Source organism: Salvelinus alpinus, chromosome 26 (assembly GCF_045679555.1).
Source record: "Salvelinus alpinus chromosome 26, SLU_Salpinus.1, whole genome shotgun sequence".
NCBI lineage: Eukaryota > Metazoa > Chordata > Actinopteri > Salmoniformes > Salmonidae > Salvelinus > Salvelinus alpinus.
The window spans coordinates 19,617,752-19,638,618 of NC_092111.1; the positions used below are offsets into that span (position 1 = coordinate 19,617,752).

The 20,867-nt window shown below is 44.0% G+C and overlaps 2 protein-coding genes across 3 annotated transcripts; both read right to left on the bottom strand.

Annotated features, from left to right (window-relative positions):
- Positions 1–905: 905 nt before the first annotated feature.
- LOC139554894 (serine incorporator 1-like) lies at positions 906–13,463 on the bottom strand. 2 transcript variants are annotated; one of them, XR_011670910.1, is made up of 11 exons: positions 13,196–13,370; positions 11,805–11,966; positions 11,351–11,544; positions 10,832–10,911; positions 6,187–6,324; positions 5,802–5,971; positions 5,426–5,516; positions 4,890–5,037; positions 4,206–4,424; positions 3,746–3,946; positions 906–1,034 (listed from the first exon to the last, which is right to left on the bottom strand). XR_011670910.1 is itself a non-coding variant. In XM_071368140.1 (10 exons), exons 1-10 carry the CDS (start codon positions 13,232–13,234, stop codon positions 3,808–3,810), a joined length of 1,380 nt encoding a protein of 459 aa, XP_071224241.1. In that variant the 5' UTR covers positions 13,235–13,463; the 3' UTR covers positions 1,360–3,807. The 2 variants fall into 2 exon arrangements, 1 of the variants encoding a protein (XP_071224241.1); XM_071368140.1 differs by lacking the exon at positions 906–1,034 and having other exon boundaries at positions 1,360–3,946; positions 13,196–13,463.
- A 1,513-nt stretch (positions 13,464–14,976) lies between these two features.
- Positions 14,977–19,817, bottom strand: LOC139554895 (zona pellucida sperm-binding protein 3-like). Its single transcript, XM_071368141.1, has 10 exons — positions 19,334–19,817; positions 19,139–19,254; positions 18,958–19,061; positions 18,008–18,185; positions 17,616–17,733; positions 17,391–17,476; positions 17,072–17,268; positions 16,703–16,876; positions 15,533–15,634; positions 14,977–15,218 (listed from the first exon to the last, which is right to left on the bottom strand). The coding sequence occupies exons 1-9, from the start codon at positions 19,742–19,744 to the stop codon at positions 15,537–15,539; spliced, it is 1,482 nt and encodes a 493-aa protein (XP_071224242.1). The 5' UTR covers positions 19,745–19,817; the 3' UTR covers positions 14,977–15,218; positions 15,533–15,536.
- Between the last annotated feature and the right edge of the window lie 1,050 nt (positions 19,818–20,867).

The window sequence follows — 20,867 nt, forward strand, 5'->3', positions numbered from 1 at the left end:
TCCAGGAACAGGGTTGGAGTGAAAACCTACAGGAAGGTAGCTCTCCAGGAACAGGGTTGGAGAGCCCTGCTCTAGAACATACATTTTCCCTCTACCTGTGTGTTCACCTCAACCTACAGAGGTATCCAGATGCACAGTGGCAGTCCTCATCCCCAGTGAGAGCATGATCCAAACCGGCTAATGCAGCCAATCTTTTCCGTATTCTCTCCTCTACCGCACCACAGTGGAGGCCCCAGACAGAGTCATAGCATGATGGGTTCCCCCAACCAGGCCGTTATATAACAGCATTATGTAGACTAGGTCTAAATGCCTGCTGTGAAGGGGACTCCACCACTATCGAACGGTCTGTCACAGAGACCCAGGGTCATCACACTAACAAGGTCACCCACTCACCAAGATCAGAACTACTAGTGTACAGGATTGAAAAATACTCAGATATATACAGTAGATTATTTTCTGTAAAAGAGCAAAAGGAAGGGTCTCAAAGTGATTGAATGAAAGAAAGCATGTTAATTCAACTAACATTGACTACCATAAAGCAGTCAGCTGAAATTAATATGGCATAGCACTCACTTTATTTCCCACTAGGTGTACATTACTTCAGTGTGTGTCTGGGCGTAATTCTGCTCTGCGTAAACTCAAACGTTCTGATTGCGGTGATTTGATTTGAGGCTGAATTCATGGACTAACTACAGACCCATCTCTCTGTGCTCCTTCTCTACCCCAGCTGAACCCATTTGGTCCTCAATGAATATAATGTTGGTCTTGTGTTCAACCCCTCCTCATGCCAATCTTGTGATGGGGAAATCACATTCCCTCATCGAGAGAGCGTGTGGTGTGGCTGCATGGGTAATCCTGCGTCACAAGGAAATAAGAATAATCCTGTTGGAGTGTGATCATGGTCATGTGATCAGGGTGATGAATGAAGCCAGAGGGGATGGGAGGTTCTGGAATCCCTGTTGGCTCGGACTGATGACATCATGTGATGACATGTCTTTGGTCTGTTTCCTCAACTTCTCAGGTGCTGGAATGTCCTGACAAAATGAAGTAAGACTAGTGTTGAACAGAATAAAGCACTTGATTCCAAGGTTGCTGCAGCTATTACATGGACAAAGCTATTTAACTAGTAGTAGGCATTGGCTGTCCTGATATGAATTGAGCTAACATGTTTCACTTTGAGGCAGAATGGCAGAGACAAAAGAAGTGCCACGGGCACTTTCTACTTATCTGAAGAGGTATGTAGAACTAATCATCGCAAATAAAACCTAGCAGCAATATACAGTCATTTGAGGGGCAATAGTCCCACCTACAGGACCCCATGAACTCTTAAAATAACAATCTCACAATAGAACACTGGAAGACATTTCAGAGATGATCAGATGTATTACTTTCATCATGACAAGGAGGCACTAGAGATACCTTGACAGATATATGACAAACCATATACAAATTGGAATACAAAGCTAGACTATGGTCTGACTGAATAGGTATTGTATAGCAAATCTATAGGTTTAAAGGCACTTTTACAAATCTTAGCTATAAAAAAAGAATGTACATGTACGTTGTAATCAAAGACACACTGAAATGTATAAAACAAATAAACTAAAAACAAGGAGAAAGTGCATTGGATGAACATAATTTGTACACAACATCCTCGAGACTATGCTCATTTGTAGCGATGGCACCCTGCCGAACATGTCGTGGATGGACTGCGCAAGGTATATTGTGGAGAGGATCTAAATGTATGCAAACAGGTGGAACAAGTAAAACATTAACACCTGAGTGGAGTTTATTTGGCTGGTTTAACATATTGATCGTGTTCATACGATTTGAGGACTTATGAAGTAATTTTAGTAGATTCAGTGAACAGAAGATATTATGAAAGCATGAAACCAATCCCATTTTTTTTTAACAAGATCAACAACAAAAAAGTAAATAAGACCAACCTCAAGTATGGCTAAATGCAAATTAAACCTGGAATCGGGGATACTTAACAGTAAATTGATCTCCAGAAAACTCTAATTAGTATCATACGTTACGATTGGTATAGTATGTATTAATTTGTGTCTGTCCACAATTTGTTGACTATCTAGGTGGCTAATGCTAGCTAGGGCTAATCTTAGCTAGGCTAGGGGTCGATGTCAACACCCCTGCCGAAATCTAATTAGCATAATAATAATAAAAAATCCCCTTCAAAAGCAGTCTGTTAATTTCTTTATTTAACTAAGCAAGTCAGTTAAGAACAAATTCTCAAACCCGGACGACACTGGGCCAATTGTGCGCCGCACTATGGGACTCCCAATCACGGCCGGTTGTGATACAGCCTGGATTCAAACCAGGGTGTCTGTAGTGACACCTCTAGCACTGAGATGCAGTGCCTTAGACTCGGGATCCTCGAGTGCTAGAGATATACATTGTTTTGCACAGGCTGCATCTCAATCCACCGCATCCGTCAATGATAGCCTTCCACATCTGCGGTGGAAGGTAGCTGAGCTACAGCGTGTTTGTCAGACCGTGAGACACCCCGAAAATCGGTATTCTCACGAAAACGTCAGTAGCATCCGAACAGTGTGGCCTACAAAACTAATATGACCACTATGGGAAGAGGAATCACATGAACACGACCCCAACAAGCATCACGGGACTCGTCTGAAGTCGGTACTGCCAACTTCTGTCTGTAGCGTCCAAACAGTTTGGGCTACACACTAATATGACTCCTCGATGGAAAGGTGACTCTCGCACACGTCGTTTGTTTTGCTCTAGTGCGCTTAGAAGCCTCGTCTGAAAGTAGCCCGGTACCAGTACATTTAAAAATAATAATAATAATAATATGGAAGTAGTTTAGTGCCAAAACATTTTTGGTTAAAGCTGCAGTATGTCATTTTTTTGGGCGACCCGATCCAATTCACATAAATGTGTTATAGATCTGTAACTCATTTAAAGCAAGTCTAAGAAGCAGTATACCTGTTCTATGCTTCCTGTTCTTAAGTTTTGTTCTTGCGTCTTAAGCTTCGGTTTTGGACACCAGCTTCAAACAGCGGAAAATACAATATTTTTGGTTATGAAAAATATATTTCACAGTGGTTTAGATAGTACAATGATTCGCTACACTATACTTGCTTGCTGTCACAAACTGAAATTAGGCGAACTATTCGTATTTTAGCAACCAGAAAATGGCAGTACAATTTCTGCATATTTTGTTATATTTATGTCTCTCGGACATAGGACAGACACTTTTAAAAAACAAACTTCCTATCTATTTATTACTACCATATGAATCTGTTATTCAATCCATTTCTATGGGCTAATAGCACTAAGGCCCAATTCAATGTTTCATCAAATAATGTGCGTGTGATATATTTATATAATACCTAAAAGGGGTCCTAATATTCAAGTCGATTAATGATCCTCGGTATGAACATCTTTAAAAAAATTCCATATGTCAGCTTAATAGAACCCCTCCGCAGGCTTAGACCCTTAAGGATTAATTAAGGTTGGTGTTAAGGTTAGCTAGCATGCTAAGTAGTTGCAAATTAGCTAATTAAGTAACAATACCAAACATAACATATACTAATTTAAGTGTCCCTGATTTTCTTTTACTATGTTACATCCAGCCTGAAATAAAAATAAGACATGACAATGGTCCCTTCCTTCAAGCAGCACAATTCAAAAAAACGTTCCAAATAGTATAAATCAAAACATGCCAAACAGTTAAGTCCCTCAGCAACTCTGAAAAGACACCCACCCTCTTTCTACTTGGGACCAGGGGTGCCATTTGGGACTTAGCCCTGGATGGAATGTATGTCTTTAGTTGAAGTCTCGGTTAGAGAGGATGAGAGGAGCTACCAGGGTCCAGAGGTAGAGAGCCAGGCCTATCCAGCTAGAGCCAATCTTCACCCACACAGCTGGCATACAGCTCTGCATGGCCTGGTAGTCTGCATCAGGTCTGGGGAGAGGAGAGATCAGGACCAATCCAATCAATCACATTTTGTTTACCATCACAAAAACGCATAGTAGACCATGTGCGATGGTTTGAAAATTGGGTCTTCGGAGTACCATAAGACTGTTATCCTGTTGACCTAAAGCCCAGGCATTAGCTTGGGGAGCTGACGCAAGGTCTAGAACAACATCAATCACCTCAGTTATACCTGTACACATCCCTACTCCTCTATCCCCTCAGACATAAAGAAAACAGAACTACTTACTGGTACCAGTTTGTGAGTGTCATCATGATGTAGAGGGAGGCCAGGCACAGGCTGAAGTGGAAGAAGGCGTAAGAGTAGGTGACCCCCTCTTCCTCGTTGTCCACGGCCCGTCTGACCCCGTCCTCCCCCGTGGCCGCCTCGTGGTCTTCTGCAGCCAGACCCTGGCCCTCCTCTGTCTGCATCAGCCTGTTCACCTGGGTGTTGTTGGACGAACGGATGCTGCAGGCGAGGAGGGAAAGAGCAGGAAACCCACCAGAAAAAAGGGGAAGTGATGATGTGGACAGGCTCGAATAGTCAGGATTTCATTTGAAACATAGCTCTGAACCAGTGTCTCAAATCCAGTCCTGAGGACCCACAGGCTTGCAAGTTTACTCTAGCCCAGTACTTCAATCAGGTGTCTATTCTACTGTATTTTAGTCTATGCCGTGCCTACATTGCTCGTCCAAATATTTATATATTCTTAATTCCTTTACTTTAGATGTGTGTATTGTTGTGAAATTGTTAGATATTATTGCACTGTTGGAGCTAGAAACACAAGCATTTCTCTACACCCACAATAACATCTGCTAAACATGTATAGGAGACGAATAACATTTGATTTGTCTCTGGTCTGCTACAAAGAGTGCCCGGTCCTGTGGGTCCCCAGGATTGGCATGAACCCTACTCTAGGTTGCAACTTCATACCTGGCGTAGAGAGTGCAGAAGAGGAAGATGACCAGTCCTATGATGCCCTGTGCATCCCACCACTGGACCCCTTGCCCTGGGGCAGGTGTAGGTGTAGGGGTGGAGGTGTTGTGTACCAGACTCAGCAGGCTGGGGTTACACTTACGGTCTGTAGGGAAAGAGGTAGAATATTGTCATTCTGATGAAGGCCATTGAAAGACAAAATGTTATGCTTTTAACATAAAGATAATTAAAAGCTGATAATTTGTAGTTATGAGCTAGTCACATCTATTTGATTTACTTCTTCTCTTGTGATTCTTGGCTGCAACTCATCTCATATTGGATGAAGTGATCACTGATCAGTTGATCTTTTGGGTAAAATATGCTTCGTCACATATACATTTGTTGTTCCAGACTTCCCATCAAGTGATTTCCATGAGTCGGTATGCAGCCATGCGAGTCATAGTTACATCAGGTCATCTTTAATGTACGACCTGGACCATGACTCTTAACCAATGACTGAACAGGGGCATCAGCAGGGTCATGAGGAGACTTACTGGGGTTGTTGGTCATGGCGGACCATGTGACATACATGGTGTAGAGGGAGATGAAGGACGCTTGGAGCAGGCCTGAGCTGGGCTGGGACTCCTGGGGGACAATACATAAATTAACACAAAACATCAGTGTCTAACTTTTGTTCAACTACATTCACATGAACAAATAGTTCAGTGTCATTGTTTAACATTTTGATGATCTTCAAAATTGCAAACATTGCTAATATTTTCACCCCTGAATGAACTTCAGGATGTGTATGCATTTCAAAGAAAGAGGAACAAGACTGAAACAGCCTGCAAAGAAACACTGTACTCAAAAAAACTGCAGGAACTTGCAACAGTGTGCTGGTATCAATCTTTCTTGCGAGACAAACCTCACCTGAACTTTGGGCAGGATGGCAACTACGGAGACGATGATGCAGAAGATGAAGTTGAGGCTGATGAAGACCTTGTGTTCAGTGCAGTCGTCTCCTGTGGTGTAATAGACATAGAACACCACCACAGCAGAGAAGGCCAGGACATAGTGCAGCACCGTGAAGGACAGGAGAGCTGTGGGAGGGGAAACAGAAGAATACATCCCATTACGGATGTCAGGAAACATCCTTCCATTACCACTAGGAGAAAACCAGGATACGGGTCAATTCATTAAATTACACTGAAATTCCTATTTTCTTCAGGAAATTTCAGTTTACTTCCGGAAAAGACTGAATAAATGAGTTAGACTACAACGTTTTAAATCAGTAGACTGTATTAACGATCAGTACCTGAGAACCAGCACTTGCCATTTCCCTCCTCAGCGTTCTCCAGCCAGGACTGGTTCCAGGTGTGAGCAAAGTCCACAAGCAGGATCAGCTGGATGATGATGAAGAAGAAGGAACCCACCATGCCAAAGTAGAACCACACTGGAACACACACACACAGCGAGTTTGTTAAAAGACAAAATGTGCAAGGTGTGTTTAATTGACTACAAGTTCTTGGCAGTGGCGATGCGTCACGTGGGCCATTCTGTTATTTAATGTCACAACAATATCAGTTAGCAAACATTTTAATGGTATAAAACAAATTGCTTGATCTAAGAAAGCATATGTGCTGACCAACTGGCACTTGTTTTCACTGACATTTTCAACACGTCCCTTGAGTCTGTAATACCAACATGTTTCAAGCAGACCACCATAGTCCCTGTGCCCAAGAACACGAAGGCAACCTGTCGAAATTACTACAGACCCGTAGCACTCAAGTCCGTAGCCATGAAGTGCTTTGAAAGGCTGGTCATGGCTCACAACACCATTATCTCAGAAACCCTAGACCCACTCCAATTTGCATACCGCCCAAACAGATCCACAGATGCTATCTCTATTGCACTCCACACTGCCCTTTCCCACCTGGACAAAAGGAACACCTATGTGAGAATGCTATTCATTGACTACAGCTCAGCGTTCAACACTATAGTGCCGTCAAAGCTCATCACTAAGCTAAGGATCCTGGGACTAAACACCTTCTGCAACTGGATCTTGGACTTCCTGACGGGCCGCCCCCAGGTGGTGAGGGTAGGTAGCAACACATCTGCACGCTGATCCTCAACACTGGAGCCCCTCAGGGGTGAATGCTCAGTCCCCTCCTGTACTCCCTGTTCACCCACAACTGCATGGCCAGGCACGATTCCAACACCATCATTAAGTTTGCAGACGTCAACAGTGGTAGGCCTGATCACCGACAACGTTGAGACAGCCTATAGGGAGGAGGTCAGAGACCCCCATTTTCATCGACGAGGCTGTAGTGGAGCAGGTTGACATGCTGACCAGACCAGACACATCGTGTGCGTCGCAAAATAAATTTAGAAATCCATGTTATTCAATTACTGCACCGACACCGCTCGCGCGCGCGTCTGCGTTACCAAGGGCTAAACTATAAGTAATTCCTATTTCTGACGCAGATCGCACTGAAAGTCCTGCCTCTCCCATCTCCTCATTGGTTATTAGAAGCAGGTACCCACGTGCCATCTCCTCATTGGTTATACCCACGTGGGTGATTGAAAGACGAACTTTGTTGCCGGTTGTCGTGGTAATACTATGAAAGTTTAGATGCGATCACCATATAAGTTCAACGATGAAAAAGCCTGGAAGGAGGAGAGATGACTAGAAACGATTCGGTTGGCCGTTTTGTGTGGATTAATTTGTCGGAGTAGAGGACCTTGTGCAGTTCAGGTAAAATAACAACTCCATGTTTATATCCCAGGACAAATTAGCTAGCAACAGCAAGCTAGCTAAATAGGACAAATTAGCTAGCAAGTGCAAGCTAACTAGCCATACATGTTTAATGCTTTTCGACCTGTACCCAAATTAATGTCATTGGTTCAGAGTTTGTTTGATATTTTAACCTGCGTGTCGTGATCGTGTTTGGTGTAGGGGCACAAAATACATTTATGCACGATAGCGCACAATGGCGCACACGCGCAGCCGGTTTGGGTTCCGTGTTAGGTTGAGAGCTTCAAGTTCCTTGGTGTCCACGTCACCAACAAACTAGAAATGGTCCAAACACACCATGACAGCCGTGAAGAGGGCACAACAAAGCCTATTCCCCCTCAGGAAACTAAAAAGATTTTGCAATGGTCCTCAGATCCTCAAAAGGTTCTACAGCTGCAACATCGAGAGCATCCTGACTGGTTGCATCACTGCCTGGTACGGCAACTGCTCGGCCTCCGACCGCAAGGCACTACAGAGGGTAGTGCGTACGGCCCAGTACATCACTGGGGCTAAGCTGCCTGCCATCCAGGACCTCTACACCAGGCAGTGTCAGAGGAAGGCCCTAAAAATTGTCAAAGACCCCAGCCACCCCAGTCATAGACTGTTCTCTCTACTACCGCATGGCAAGCGGTACCGGAGTGCCAAGTCTAGGACAAAAAGGATTCTCAACAGTTTTTACCCCCAAGCCATAAGACTCCTGAACAGGTAATCAAATGGCTACCCGGACTACCCTCTTTTACGCTACTGCTACTCTCTGTTCATCATATGTGCATAGTCACTTCAACCATATCTACATACTACCTCAATCAGCCCGACTAACCGGTGTCTGTATGTAGCCTCCCTACTTTTATAGCCTCACTACTGTATATAGCCTGTCTTTTCACTGTTGTTTTATTTCTTTACTTACCTATTGTTCACCTAATACCTTTTTTTGCCCTATTGGTTAGAGCCTGTAAGTAAGCATTTCACTGTAAAGTCTACACCTGTTGTATTCGGCGCACGTGACAAATAAACTTTGATTTGATACTCGCAGTTTATCATATATGCAGTCACTTTAACCATACATACATATACTACCTCAAATCAGCCCGACTAACTGGTTCCCGTATATAGCCTCACTACTGGTATTTTTATTTCTTTACTTACCTATTGTTCACCTAACACTTTTTTTAATTGCACTGTTGGTTAGAGCCTGTATGTAAGCATTTCACTGTAAGGTCTACACCGGCTGTATTTGGCGCACGTGACAAATAAACTTTGATTTGGTCGCTTTCCCATTCTATTGTTGTTTTGGTTCATTTTCGTTGAGTAAGGCAGCTTGGTGCTTTCTGTGGTGGAGGGCAGACGGAAAGTACAGAGGACAGACGTCGTTAATCTTCTCTGGTTGCGCGTGATTGGCTGAGGATGCGTCACCGCAGCACCTGCTGAGCTAGCCAGCAAAAGCCCCTAATCGGTGCTCCATTGATTTACAGTAGCCGTGCCCGCCCAAGAAGGCTCATTGTCATTGGCCACAGTCTTATGCCCGGTAACTTTGATTGAACTTATGTGTCAACTTCATAGCTAACGTTAGCTAGTTGTTTACCACGTCTTCAAGCTAGGTAGCTTAGCTAGCTGAAACATGTCGACTACCTTCGCTATCTCCTAGTAAATTATTTTAAAACTTAACATTATGAAAGAAATGTAGAGATAAAATGTCTCGGTGCCCATTAGCCACCTAAACTTTAAAATATGTCCATCCATTAAAATAAAGCAAGCTGGAAAAGATTCAAATGGAGTGGTTGGTGGTGGATCATGAAGCAGTGGCTAACATCACTTTTGAGGTTGGTTAACTATAATACCCTATAGGCTACATGTCTTATTGTTGATGTCTGATGGCAGACTAATACCCATGGAACGACATGTACAAGAAGGGTTAGTTTAAATACCTCTGATGGAACTGTAAAGGTGCAATAGATGAAGCAAGGGAATAGTGTTATAACGTTGCATATTGTTAGCCGGGCACCATTTGTAACAGGCAGCCGGAGTCGCGATATTGCAGACCAATTACTAGCTAGTTTACTTGACTACCTTGGTCTTCCGTGCAATATGACCTACAGATATGGGAAGTAGCCGTAAACCAAATCATAAACCAAATGTTATAGCGTTTGTGTGTGGCTCAAAACTCCGATCTGGGATTGGTTATTAGTGTATTTGTAACCGATGTGTAATGGCTAGCTAGTTTGCGGGGTGCGCGCTAATAGCGTTTCAATCGGTGACGTCACTCGCTCTGAGACCTTGAAGTAGTTGTTCCCCTTGCTCTGCAAGGGCCGCGGCTTTTGTTGCGCGATGGGTAACGATGCTTCGAGGGTAGCTATTGTCGATGTGTGCAGAGGGTCCCTGGTTTGAGCCCAGGGACGGAAGCAATACTGTTACACATTGAATGTGGCTCACACCCAGAGAAGATTATTTAGTGTAGAGGTGCTGATTAACGGTGAATAAAGTGTAAGCTATAAAAACAAAGTTGAGTTGCACACTCCATATGAATAATCTCCCAGTAATTTATTGGGTAAAAAACAACCAATGTTGCAGCATCACTGTGCCTTCTTCAGGGTGAAGAAAATATGTAATATCGTAGTAATGGTGTATATGTAACGGATGTGAAATGGCTAGCTAGTTAGCGGGTACGCGCTAATAGCATTTCAATCGGTTACGTCACTTGCTCTGAGACCTGAAGTAGGGTTTCCCCTTGCTCTGCAAGGGCCGCGGCCTTTGTGGAGCGATGGGTAACGATGCTTCGTGGGCGACCGTTGTTGATGTGTGCAGAGGGTCCCTGGTTCGCGCCCGGGTCGGGGCGAGGGGACGCCATAAAGTTATACTGTTACATTGATGCTGTTGACCCGGATCACTGGTTGCTGCGGAAAAGGAGGAGGTTGAAAGGGGGGTGAGTGTAACGGATGTGAAATGGCTAGCTAGTTAGCGGGTACGCGCTAATAGCATTTCAATCGGTTACGTCACTTGCTCTGAGACCTGAAGTAGGGTTTCCCCTTGCTCTGCAAGGGCCGTGGCCTTTGTGGAGCGATGGGTAACGATGCTTCGTGGGCGACCGTTGTTGATGTGTGCAGAGGGTCCCTGGTTCGCGCCCGTGTCGGGGCGAGGGGACGGTTTAAAGTTATACTGTTACATATACCTGTGTTGAATGTCCCGTCTGGAATGAAGAAGGCTCCTACAGTTATCCCCACCAGTACGAGGAACTTGAAGAACCAGAATCTGAGAGGACAAAGCCACAAGCATTCCATTCAATAAAATCACATCATACAAAAACAGGTCCGGTGTCTGTGCACCATAAACAAATACACTGGTCATATTTTTGGGCAGTATCATCCTTTAAAAAACCTTCTGTATGTAAAATATTGTGTAAAATGTTCCAATAAAATTTGGAAAGTAAATAAATGTGACTCTGGATTACAACATGTGGTTGTTTCCAACATTAGTGCTTTTTTCCTAAAGTTAAAGCCGCTTCGTGTTTTGTTTCCTTGCCATGACACTAACGAGTATTGGGATACTGGTATCGTCCTAGCCCTAATATTTTATGCTGGTATGTAAACAAATAAGAGTGTGGGGAATGTGGCACTGCCCTGGCCAGCAGAGGGCAACATTGTATCCCTGAAGATCACCATCCACTACTATAAAAAGGTCAGCTACATACCCGTTCTGTAGGGAAGCTCGGGGGTCCTTGCTGCTGCGAACGCGGATCATGATGATGGAGAACAGGAAAAAGAAGCAGGCCATGGCAAAGCACATGCGATACACAGACTTGTAGCCCACGATGACATCACAGTTCACCTTGTTCTCGATGCCTGGCATGGGTATGGAGGTTCCGCCCACACAGAACCCTGGTATCTGATAGATCAGTAAAGAAACAGTAAGAATAGAACCAACAATGTACATTGACGACAACATCAAAAGTTGTCGTCAACCACTGGGCCATCTACACCAGCATGTGTGAACTACTGGGTTCGAACCAGGGTCTCCTGCGAACCACAATCCTGTTAACCCGCTGAGCTAAAGCCTTGGAATTAGTTCAGGGAGCTAACACAAATATGTAGGTCTCAGGCAACTCTACTCATCAAGCAACCAAGACCAGGGTTGTGTGGTGTTACCTTCTTGAGCTGAGTCTCCATGCCAGGTAGGATCATGATGACAGAGACCAGGGTCCCCAGCAGCAGCAGGAAGGAGAAGGCCAGCCGGGACACAGTGGAGTTATAGGTGGAGGGACAGCATCCTGACAACAGACAGGGAGCAGAGCCACACAGACACGATGCCTGGAGGAGGGAGGTGAGGGAGAGAGGGGATAAGAAATAGGACCGCACAGACGAGTCGTTTTTGGTATGCCAGAGGGAGAAGGCATGAGGGGGCAGATAAGCTAATGAAGCAAACGCATGCATGGTGTGTGTGCACAACAAAAGTACTGTGTGCTACCGCCTGTTATTGTTACGGCAACCATCGCAACTCTTGTGTTTTCCACCCAAATGAGCCCAGACAACTGAAGGCAGTCAGGCCAGTTACAATGACAAGGGCTGCCAGTCATACGGTTACAGTACAGCAACGAACACAGCCCCCTGCCTGATGTGCCCTTTCTCAAACTATAGCTTTACATGATTCCAGGTCTTCTCTCTCCTTGCCACCTCCTCAAATATGCATTGGTGGAGATCCACGGTCCCTTTCAGATGTGTTTTGAGAAGAACCGAGGATAGGATGGGAGGAATCGGGACAGATGAATTGAGAAAGAGACAGTGTTGGGTACGTGTTGTATGCGGTCACAGAAGGTTCGTGCTCCACGGGAGGCATCCCTCACTGCTCCTCTGAGGAGTCAGGCAGATTGTCAAGTCAAGATACGATGTGTGAACTACTGAGGCATAGGCTAGATCAGCCCAGAGACATGAAGCATAGTTTAGTCGAGCTATGATGCAGTAGCAGGGAAGGATCAGCCATCCTTCATTAAAGGATTGCAAGCTATGACGGCTGTATGCACCAGGGTAGCAGGCCATGCAACATGCAGTACTCATAAGCCTTGCCTCTGGAAGGTGTAACCGTTTAAATTGTCGTTTTTTTGCTGACCTGAGAATGTGGGACAAACTTCAATAGAAAGGGTCAATAGGTATATCACTCTATGCATGGTCATTTGCGGTGTGTACGTCCAAAATTTGAAGAAATGCACCTAATGGCTCGAGTAGGCCTAGAAAACCTTGTATATCACATCATATTTATTTAACATGATCACTGAACTTGCCCGTAACACGGCATGAAATATGAAAGGGAATAATTTTAGTCATGCAGCTAATTTGGTGTGAAGAGCGTGAGGCACTGAGACAGAATATTAATCAATATGAAACTGCTGACTTCTGCAAACAAGTGTCTGTTTTCCAAACGTAGATCAACATAAAACACAGAATATACCTACGGGGAAAACAGGTAAATGTGTGTATTTACATACGGAACCACAAACAAGCGTCGTAACGACAAATAAAGAAGTTAAATAATTGATACTTACACAGCTGGCGATTGAACACAATGCCATACACGCTCCCATTTTAGTTTAGAACAAAAACCCCCGTCTTAAGTAAACGTAGAAAACACCCAAAAGTCAAGAAGTGTAAGACTTCAAACTTGGAAAAGTTGTTTACTAAAATTTGTAGTTTCCTCCGAAGCGAGCCAAGCAGCAACAGGGCGTGTCTGAAGAATCAGTTTACACCCTGTTGTTCATCGGTAACTCAACACCGTCAACGGTGATAGGTCCATAGGTGTCTTCCATCCAACTTCTGGACTAATCAGCTGCTGATGCGTTGAATAATTGAATAATATAAAATAGGCTAGAGTGCGACTTAAAGTACTGAATTACATTTTTTATATTAAAAACAAAGGTGTTCTGTAATAAAAATAGTTGACACACACACACACACACAGAGAAATGTACATTTGTACATAATATAAATCCTCTTAATGCTTGTTGATAGATTAAATCCTGTAGAGTCAAATGTGTAAATCACCTCTTTCCCTGATTATTCAACATCACTAGGGAGCAGCATCAGTAGTAAACCACTGTCCATTTACCACACTTGGACTTGTTTGCACTTGACAAATGTTATGTTGTTAGAGTAGTTAAGTCATCTGTAGCAGCTAGTTCCAGGATCCTTACTCAACTGAAAAATACATCTAATTGGGCAGGCAAAGTAATAGACAAGGATATTTTCACCACAGCTAGAAATTAAACAAAAATGAGCACATTCACATTCAACTTTTTTCTTCTTTGTCATCACATTCAACTTTTTTCTTGTCATCATATGACCTACACTGCCTACAGTATCCCCCAAACAGTATCAATGCCTTGAACATTGTCTCCATGTTAGGCAGGTTAGTTTATAGCCAGACACCGCAGACACTTAAGGGCGATTCCTGGAAGGCCTGAAAATATTTTTTGTATCTCAGATTGTTCTGGCAATTCTCTCATAGAAACTTAATGGGAGGAAGAATGTTTGATATGCTTTTCACATTTGTTTTAACACAAACCATTTGAGAAAATCATGATGAAAGTGGCAATTTTAGGCCTATACATGCCCCCTGTAAGACCCAATGACCACAGGAGGTTCGTGGCATCTTAATTGGGGTGAACGGGCTCGTTCTATTGACTGGAGCGGAATCCGTGGAATAGTAACAAATACATCAAACACATGGTTTCCAGGCATTTGATGCCATTCCATTCGCGCCGTTCCACCAATTATTATGAGCCGTTCTCCCCTCAGCAACCTCCTGTGGAATGTACATAATACAGACAACACCTTGGTATCATTATACTCCTAATAGTGTGCTCTAAAATATGGAGTATCGCTATATTCTGAAATATAATTTTACACATTAATTGATTCAACATGAACCACCCTGGTGATGACATTACCTGGATCTGGTGTGAACACCAACTTGTTTGAGTAGACCATAGAATCTGAGGGTTCCATAGAGAGAATTGAGCTCGAGAGGGGTTTTGTTATTTTCCTTGACCTCAGAACAGAGGTGTATTCATTAGTCTGATTCCATTGCAAAATGTCTGTTGCAAAACGTCTTGCAACAGAAACCATTTACTCCAAACGTTGAAGGCAAGTTTTTATTGGACAAATTCAGGTATGTCCCTTTCCATTCTTGACTTTGAGGATAGGCCTACACCAGTCGGCTGATACATGAGATTCACAAAAACATGATTCTCCATTGAGAATGATTGGAGGGACTGGGATTGATCTGGGGTCGGAAACTACATGCTGGAGTAAAGACAGAAATTCATTGTAAAGGTATCTTTAAATAATTTATTCTGAGGTTGTCATCTCGTGTTCATTGTTTTGTGAGTTCTGATGAGAGCATGTCTCCTTGGTGTTGTGGTACAGTGGTAGTCCCTTCACTGTTTGAGTGCCTCTTTTCAGCATTGTTCACCTCACCAGGAGCAGTTGTGGTGCCGAGGTCACTTGGTTGTAGGGTCATCAGGAGTGAGTGTGCTGCTTGGAGTGAAAAATGGGGCCCCCCACAGTATTCTATCAACAGAAGAGTTAGTGGATAGTAAAGGGCCATAACTGCTATATGAAACCACAACATCTGACAAAGTCAAAGGCTGATATGTACAAGTGATACTGGCAATTAGTGTGCAGGTCAACATTTATTGGGATGAGTCTTGTCCTGGAGGCAGAACTGAATGATTCCAGCTAGGTGTGCCAGCTGTAAAGTCAAAAGGAAGTTTGTACCAACTGTTCATAATTTAAGGTTATTAGGTGTGGTTAAGGTTAGATACTGTGCCCAATAAATGCTGACCTGCTTGCCATAGTGCAGTGTACCACGATCCCAGACATACCCTTTCAATGAGTTCCAATTGTATAGAGATCCTTGTCATATCCAAGGTCTCCAATGGGCTCAGGTGTAGGATTCAACTCAGAGTCTGGGTTGGGCTCCAGATCTGAGAACAGACCATTTAGCACAGAACCTACATGCAATTATCACATGTAAACCAGTAAAGAAACATGACCTCTTTGGGCGATTAGTTCCTGCCTGATGAACCCAGTATATATTTCCAGAGCTAACGAACCCGTGCTTGTTGGGCCTGACCCTCGGGCCCACCCACATTTCGGGATTGGGCAAAAGGTCCTGAAATTAAATTTAACATAGCCAGTGTTGGCAGAATTGCTAGCGTGTATGGATATGAAAAGACAAGTGTCTGAAATGGCACCCTTTTCCCATTAGTGCACTACCTTTGACCAGCGCCTCATGGTCAAGGCATCCTGTTGGGAGGCAACAGAGGAACTAAGTCACCACCTTACCCAGTTGACTAAAATAGAAAATAGTAGCTAGCAAGATGGAGCAGAGGTCATCTTTAATTCTGGCATGTCTGCCTCATGATTTGTTGGGAGAGTGTTCTGCTTGAAGGACCCCCCCTTAAAGAATGTCATTGAAACCAGACCCTAGTCAATGCTCTTGCCTAGATGCACTACAAGGATTAAGGGCATGCAATTTAGCCAGCAGCATACCACCCTGCATACCACTGCTGGCTTGCTTCTGAAGCTAAGCAGGGTTGGTCCTGGTCAGTCCCTGGATGGGAGACCAGGTGCTGCTGGAAGTGGTGTTGGAGGGCCAGTAGGAGGCACTCTTTCCTCTGGTCTAAACAAAGATCCCAATGCCCCAGGGCAGTGATTGGGGACACTGCTCTGTGTAGGGTGCCGTCTTTCGGATGGGACGTTAAAACGGGTGTCCTGACTCTCTGAGGTCATTAAAGATCCCATGGCACTTATCGTAAGAGTAGGGGTGTTAACCCCGGTGTCCTGGCTAAATTCCCAATCTGGCCCTCAACCATCACGGTCACCTAATTAATCCCCAGTTTACAATTGGCTCATTCATCCCCCTCCTCTCCCCTGTAACTATTCCCCAGGTCGTTGCTGCAAATGAGAACGTGTTCTCAGTCAACTTACCTGGTAAAATAAATAAATAAATAAATACAAATAAAATAAAAAATTTCAGACAGTCAAATTACCTTTCTTGAAGTCCATTCCCCTCTTCCAAAGACTGCCAGGTGATACAGGCCTCCTGTCCTCAGTTGGAGAAGGGAAGCCATATATATCGATACCTTCCCTCATCGTTGGAGATAAAGATGTACTCCGTTTGGTTGTAACCATTATGGGGCCCAAAGTAGCATCCTGGCTCCATACTAAATAACACAATTTCATTAATCACTGGCAGGGTTACCTTCTCACTAACACATTTGCAGTCAAGACAATTTTACTTAGTCTTTCTTCAAATCCCATCTCATTCACCCATATTGAAGGAAAGGTCCAAAGTACCTCCCCTTGGACACTTCTGCAGTGCATTTTGAGAAGGCAAGAGGAAGTAAGATACACTGCACCTTTCTTGGACTTCATCCCACTCCTCCAATGGTCGCCAGTGGCTTGAGGTTTGATGCGGTAGCCACGAGGTTCAGGTTGGCTACCGCCTTGTCTTGGACTGAGGGGATGTCGTGCTGGATCGTGATCAACCCCCTTCTGGCTATTCAGGCTTGGACAACGGCCACATTGCAAATCATTCGAGTCGGCAGACCTCCAACTGAAATGTGTAGAAGATACTCATGGACCAAGACCACCACATTTCAACAAATCCTATGGTTATTCCAGTAGATAGCTACTCTTACTGGGCTGTGACCTAAGGAAATTAGTCAGATCTCACACCTGCCATCAATGAAGGAGCATGCCTTGTTGCTAGGCTCTGCATGGTCCATGACAGGGACTGCCATAAGGTGGCATGTGATGTACAGCTGTAGAAACACAACAGGATGAGCGAAACAAAATGCAGCAACCCAGTAGCCTACATAACAGCTGTTAGTTATGTTACTGTAGCATCATGTACCAGCTACAGTACCCATAATGCTCCACAACATCTGGTACTGCCTTCACCTCTGCCCTGTTCTCCTGATAGAACCTAAAGGCATCAATGTGGAACTGGAGCTTGTCATCCTGGGTTCTATGCATGAACCCAGAGTTGGAGCCAGGCAGCTGGGAATCCACCAAACACCTGTAGGGGAGATATAAACAGCCCATAGAGCAGACTCATCTGTGCCATTACAGCGTCTGACAGCATGGGCAGCGGCATTGAGGCTACAACCCGTAGAAGTCCCCACCCAGTTGACTACTTTAAAATGCCACCATCATGGTGGAAGCCCTCAATGGCACTGCCCATGATAAGACTGCCTTTTGACCTCAAGAGGCCTTTATCATTCTCCATGGGCCAGCCAGAGTATATTCATTCTAGGTAGCTGATTTAGTTTAGGCAGTTCCCTCTTGCTTACCCATCATGCTCAATGAAGACGTATCTGGGGACAGAGTTGCTATCAGGGTCCAGTGTGGCCACGCAGCTGCTAACAAAGACCCTGAGCCTGGAGTGGTGAGCAACCCTGACAGACGCCTCAATGTTGATGGGATCACCCAGGAAGTAGACTCCAGAACCCCGCTCATAGAGCCAGTCACCTGGGCAGAAATGACAGAAGGTTATCCCAATTGACTAAAGGAACTTAAAATTATTCCTTATAGTCCAAGGCCATTAAATGTCATTTGCCTCTAAAAGAGGCTCTGGCAGCCATAAACTTGATCTAAATGTGAATCAAGTCACAATGTGTTCAAGAAAAGTTAAGCCCTACTCATTTCACAAAAAAAAAATTACTGCACACCTTTTTAACAGTTGTAGCTGACAGCATTTCAGTGACAACACATTTGTGGAGTCAGTCTTCCGTTAAACAGGTGTTCAGAGATGCAGATAGCCAGAGGTGTACCTGTGCTAATTCCTATACATTTTCCATTAATAAGCGCAGTAACATGAAAATGTCAGTGTGGGAAACCTAATCCTATAAAATAGTCATGTCTGTTTTGAAAAATATTCCTTATGTTCCCAAACCGGACCACAAGCAATGAGTTAAAGTTAACGAGCATCAAGGCACAAAAAAACTGCCCTGGACAGAATATTATAGTCAAGAGGCGCTAATAGTTAGCATCTATGAATGGGTTAAAAGGTCCATGAAGGAGTTTGTAAACAGGTCCATAGTTAGTAGGCTAATTGTTTAACGTTGCAGATAGAAAGATCAATAATTCAAGTGATGTCTGATGAGATTCTGTATTTAGCTTGTCTAAGGATCAATTGTGCTACACCAACCAAACATCTGGGAGAGCACGATGGTCTCCTAATTATCTGAACTTTCAACAAGGTTGTGTCTTGCTCAATGCAGCCCAGAATGTATATACCCACTTGTCATAAACTTCAAGGAGAACTGCAGGGTGTCTTCAGCAGACACTGTGGCGCTGAAGGGGATCCAGGTCGGCTGGAGGGGGCCACTGTCTGAACTGTACTTCCTGAAACAAAAAGTAGTCTAGCAAGCAAACCAATAGGGACACAGTCATGATCATTTAACAGTATAACCTAAACTCACCTTTCATAATGACAAGCAATTGGGATTACAACACCATCCATTCGAATAACCCCATCTGGTGTGGCTCTGGGTGTATATCTGAGGTGGTTTGTATAGATCATGGAGTCTTTGTTCATCTGTGGATTCACAAAGTAGAATTTAAACAGAAGGTTGTTTTAAGAAGTCAACTACTGAAACAACATTAACCATAATTACCAAACGCTTGGTTCCACAGTCCGATAGCGCTGCCAATATTCTGTACTCATCTCCGGCTGCTGAAGCACTGCAGGTCTCTTTGTCTTGTTCAACTCCAAGTCGCAGGTCATCCATGTCAATAAGAATACCGAGTTTAAACAGATCAGCCTTAACAACTATCTCCATGTAGTCTGAATGGCACTTCACATCGACCGTTTCTACTCGAACTGGTCTGGAAACTGTTTGTTGGTGAAGTTGAAGCTGTTTAAAAGGCAGACGATCGCCAAATTGTGGCATTCGGCTTGGAAGATGTTGCCATGTGCCAGTGCTGTAAGTAAGTGAAAAAGCAGGAGAGATTAAGTTTTCCACCAGTAAAAACAAAACTAGTTGCTTTGGAAATAGCCAGAGCTTGTTTGCCATTATGAGTCCCATGCCAACAACTAAAGTGAACCTGTAAATTAGAGCGCAATGTGCCTCTGCTATGCTACAATTGATGAAACTGAGGTAGCTTTAAACCACCTTCCAGGCTGCAAACCTGGGCTAGATTAGGCCCTAATTGGGCTTTGCATCTGATTAGTCAAACTATTTGCATGCATATTCGGCGCGTTCCTCTGCCAAATTGACTCATTCCAGAACTTACAAAGCCTGGATAGGTATTTCACGTATCAGCTAACACATCATATGTTATAGAAATCTGTCAGTCGATGACACCATTGATGACACGTCACGCAACCATTGGATGGATGCATGCAACTTCTGAGCAGGGGAAGGCTACCATTACGCTTCGATCCCACCAACAGTGTTTCTGCATTTTGTTACACGAGAATTACATAAATTTTCCATGAAACGCTGCGTTTGCCTTTCAGCATTGCGTTGCAGAGACACTGTATGAATAGACAGCTTGACAGAAATGGTAACAGAAGGTGAATGTTGAACTTTTGTTGCATACATATCCAGATGATGCTGCGTAGTGTTTTGTGCTAACACTGTCGGTGTGTTGGAAGCTATCTGTGATGTTCCAGATTGGCTGAGGTCGCGCTCAAACATTGCCTGTATCAACCAATGGTTGCTAACACGTTATCGACTGTGCCGTTTCGGCACCAGTTGGCTATAACATATGGTGTGTTTAGGTGATAGGTAAAATACCTATCCAGGCGTTATAAGATCTGACATGCGTCAGTAACGCCTGGGCGGGGGAATGTGCTCTACGTGTTCTCAGGAACCACATCCATATGATACACCAATCTTCTGAGCTGTGCAACACGACTGCAATAAAGATGACCCGTGCTATATTGATGATTTGTCACCACAGATAGTTTGTTTACATTTCTACCATTGTGGCTAGATGGAGTAGGCCTAAAGCTCTATCTACATTTACATTTACATTTAAGTCATTTAGCAGACGCTCTTATCCAGAGCGACTTACAAATTGGTGCATTCACCTTATGATATCCAGTGGAACAACCACTTTACAATAGTGCATCTAACTCTTTTAAGGGGGGGGGGGTTAGAAGGATTACTTTATCCTATCCTAGGTATTCCTTAAAGAGGTGGG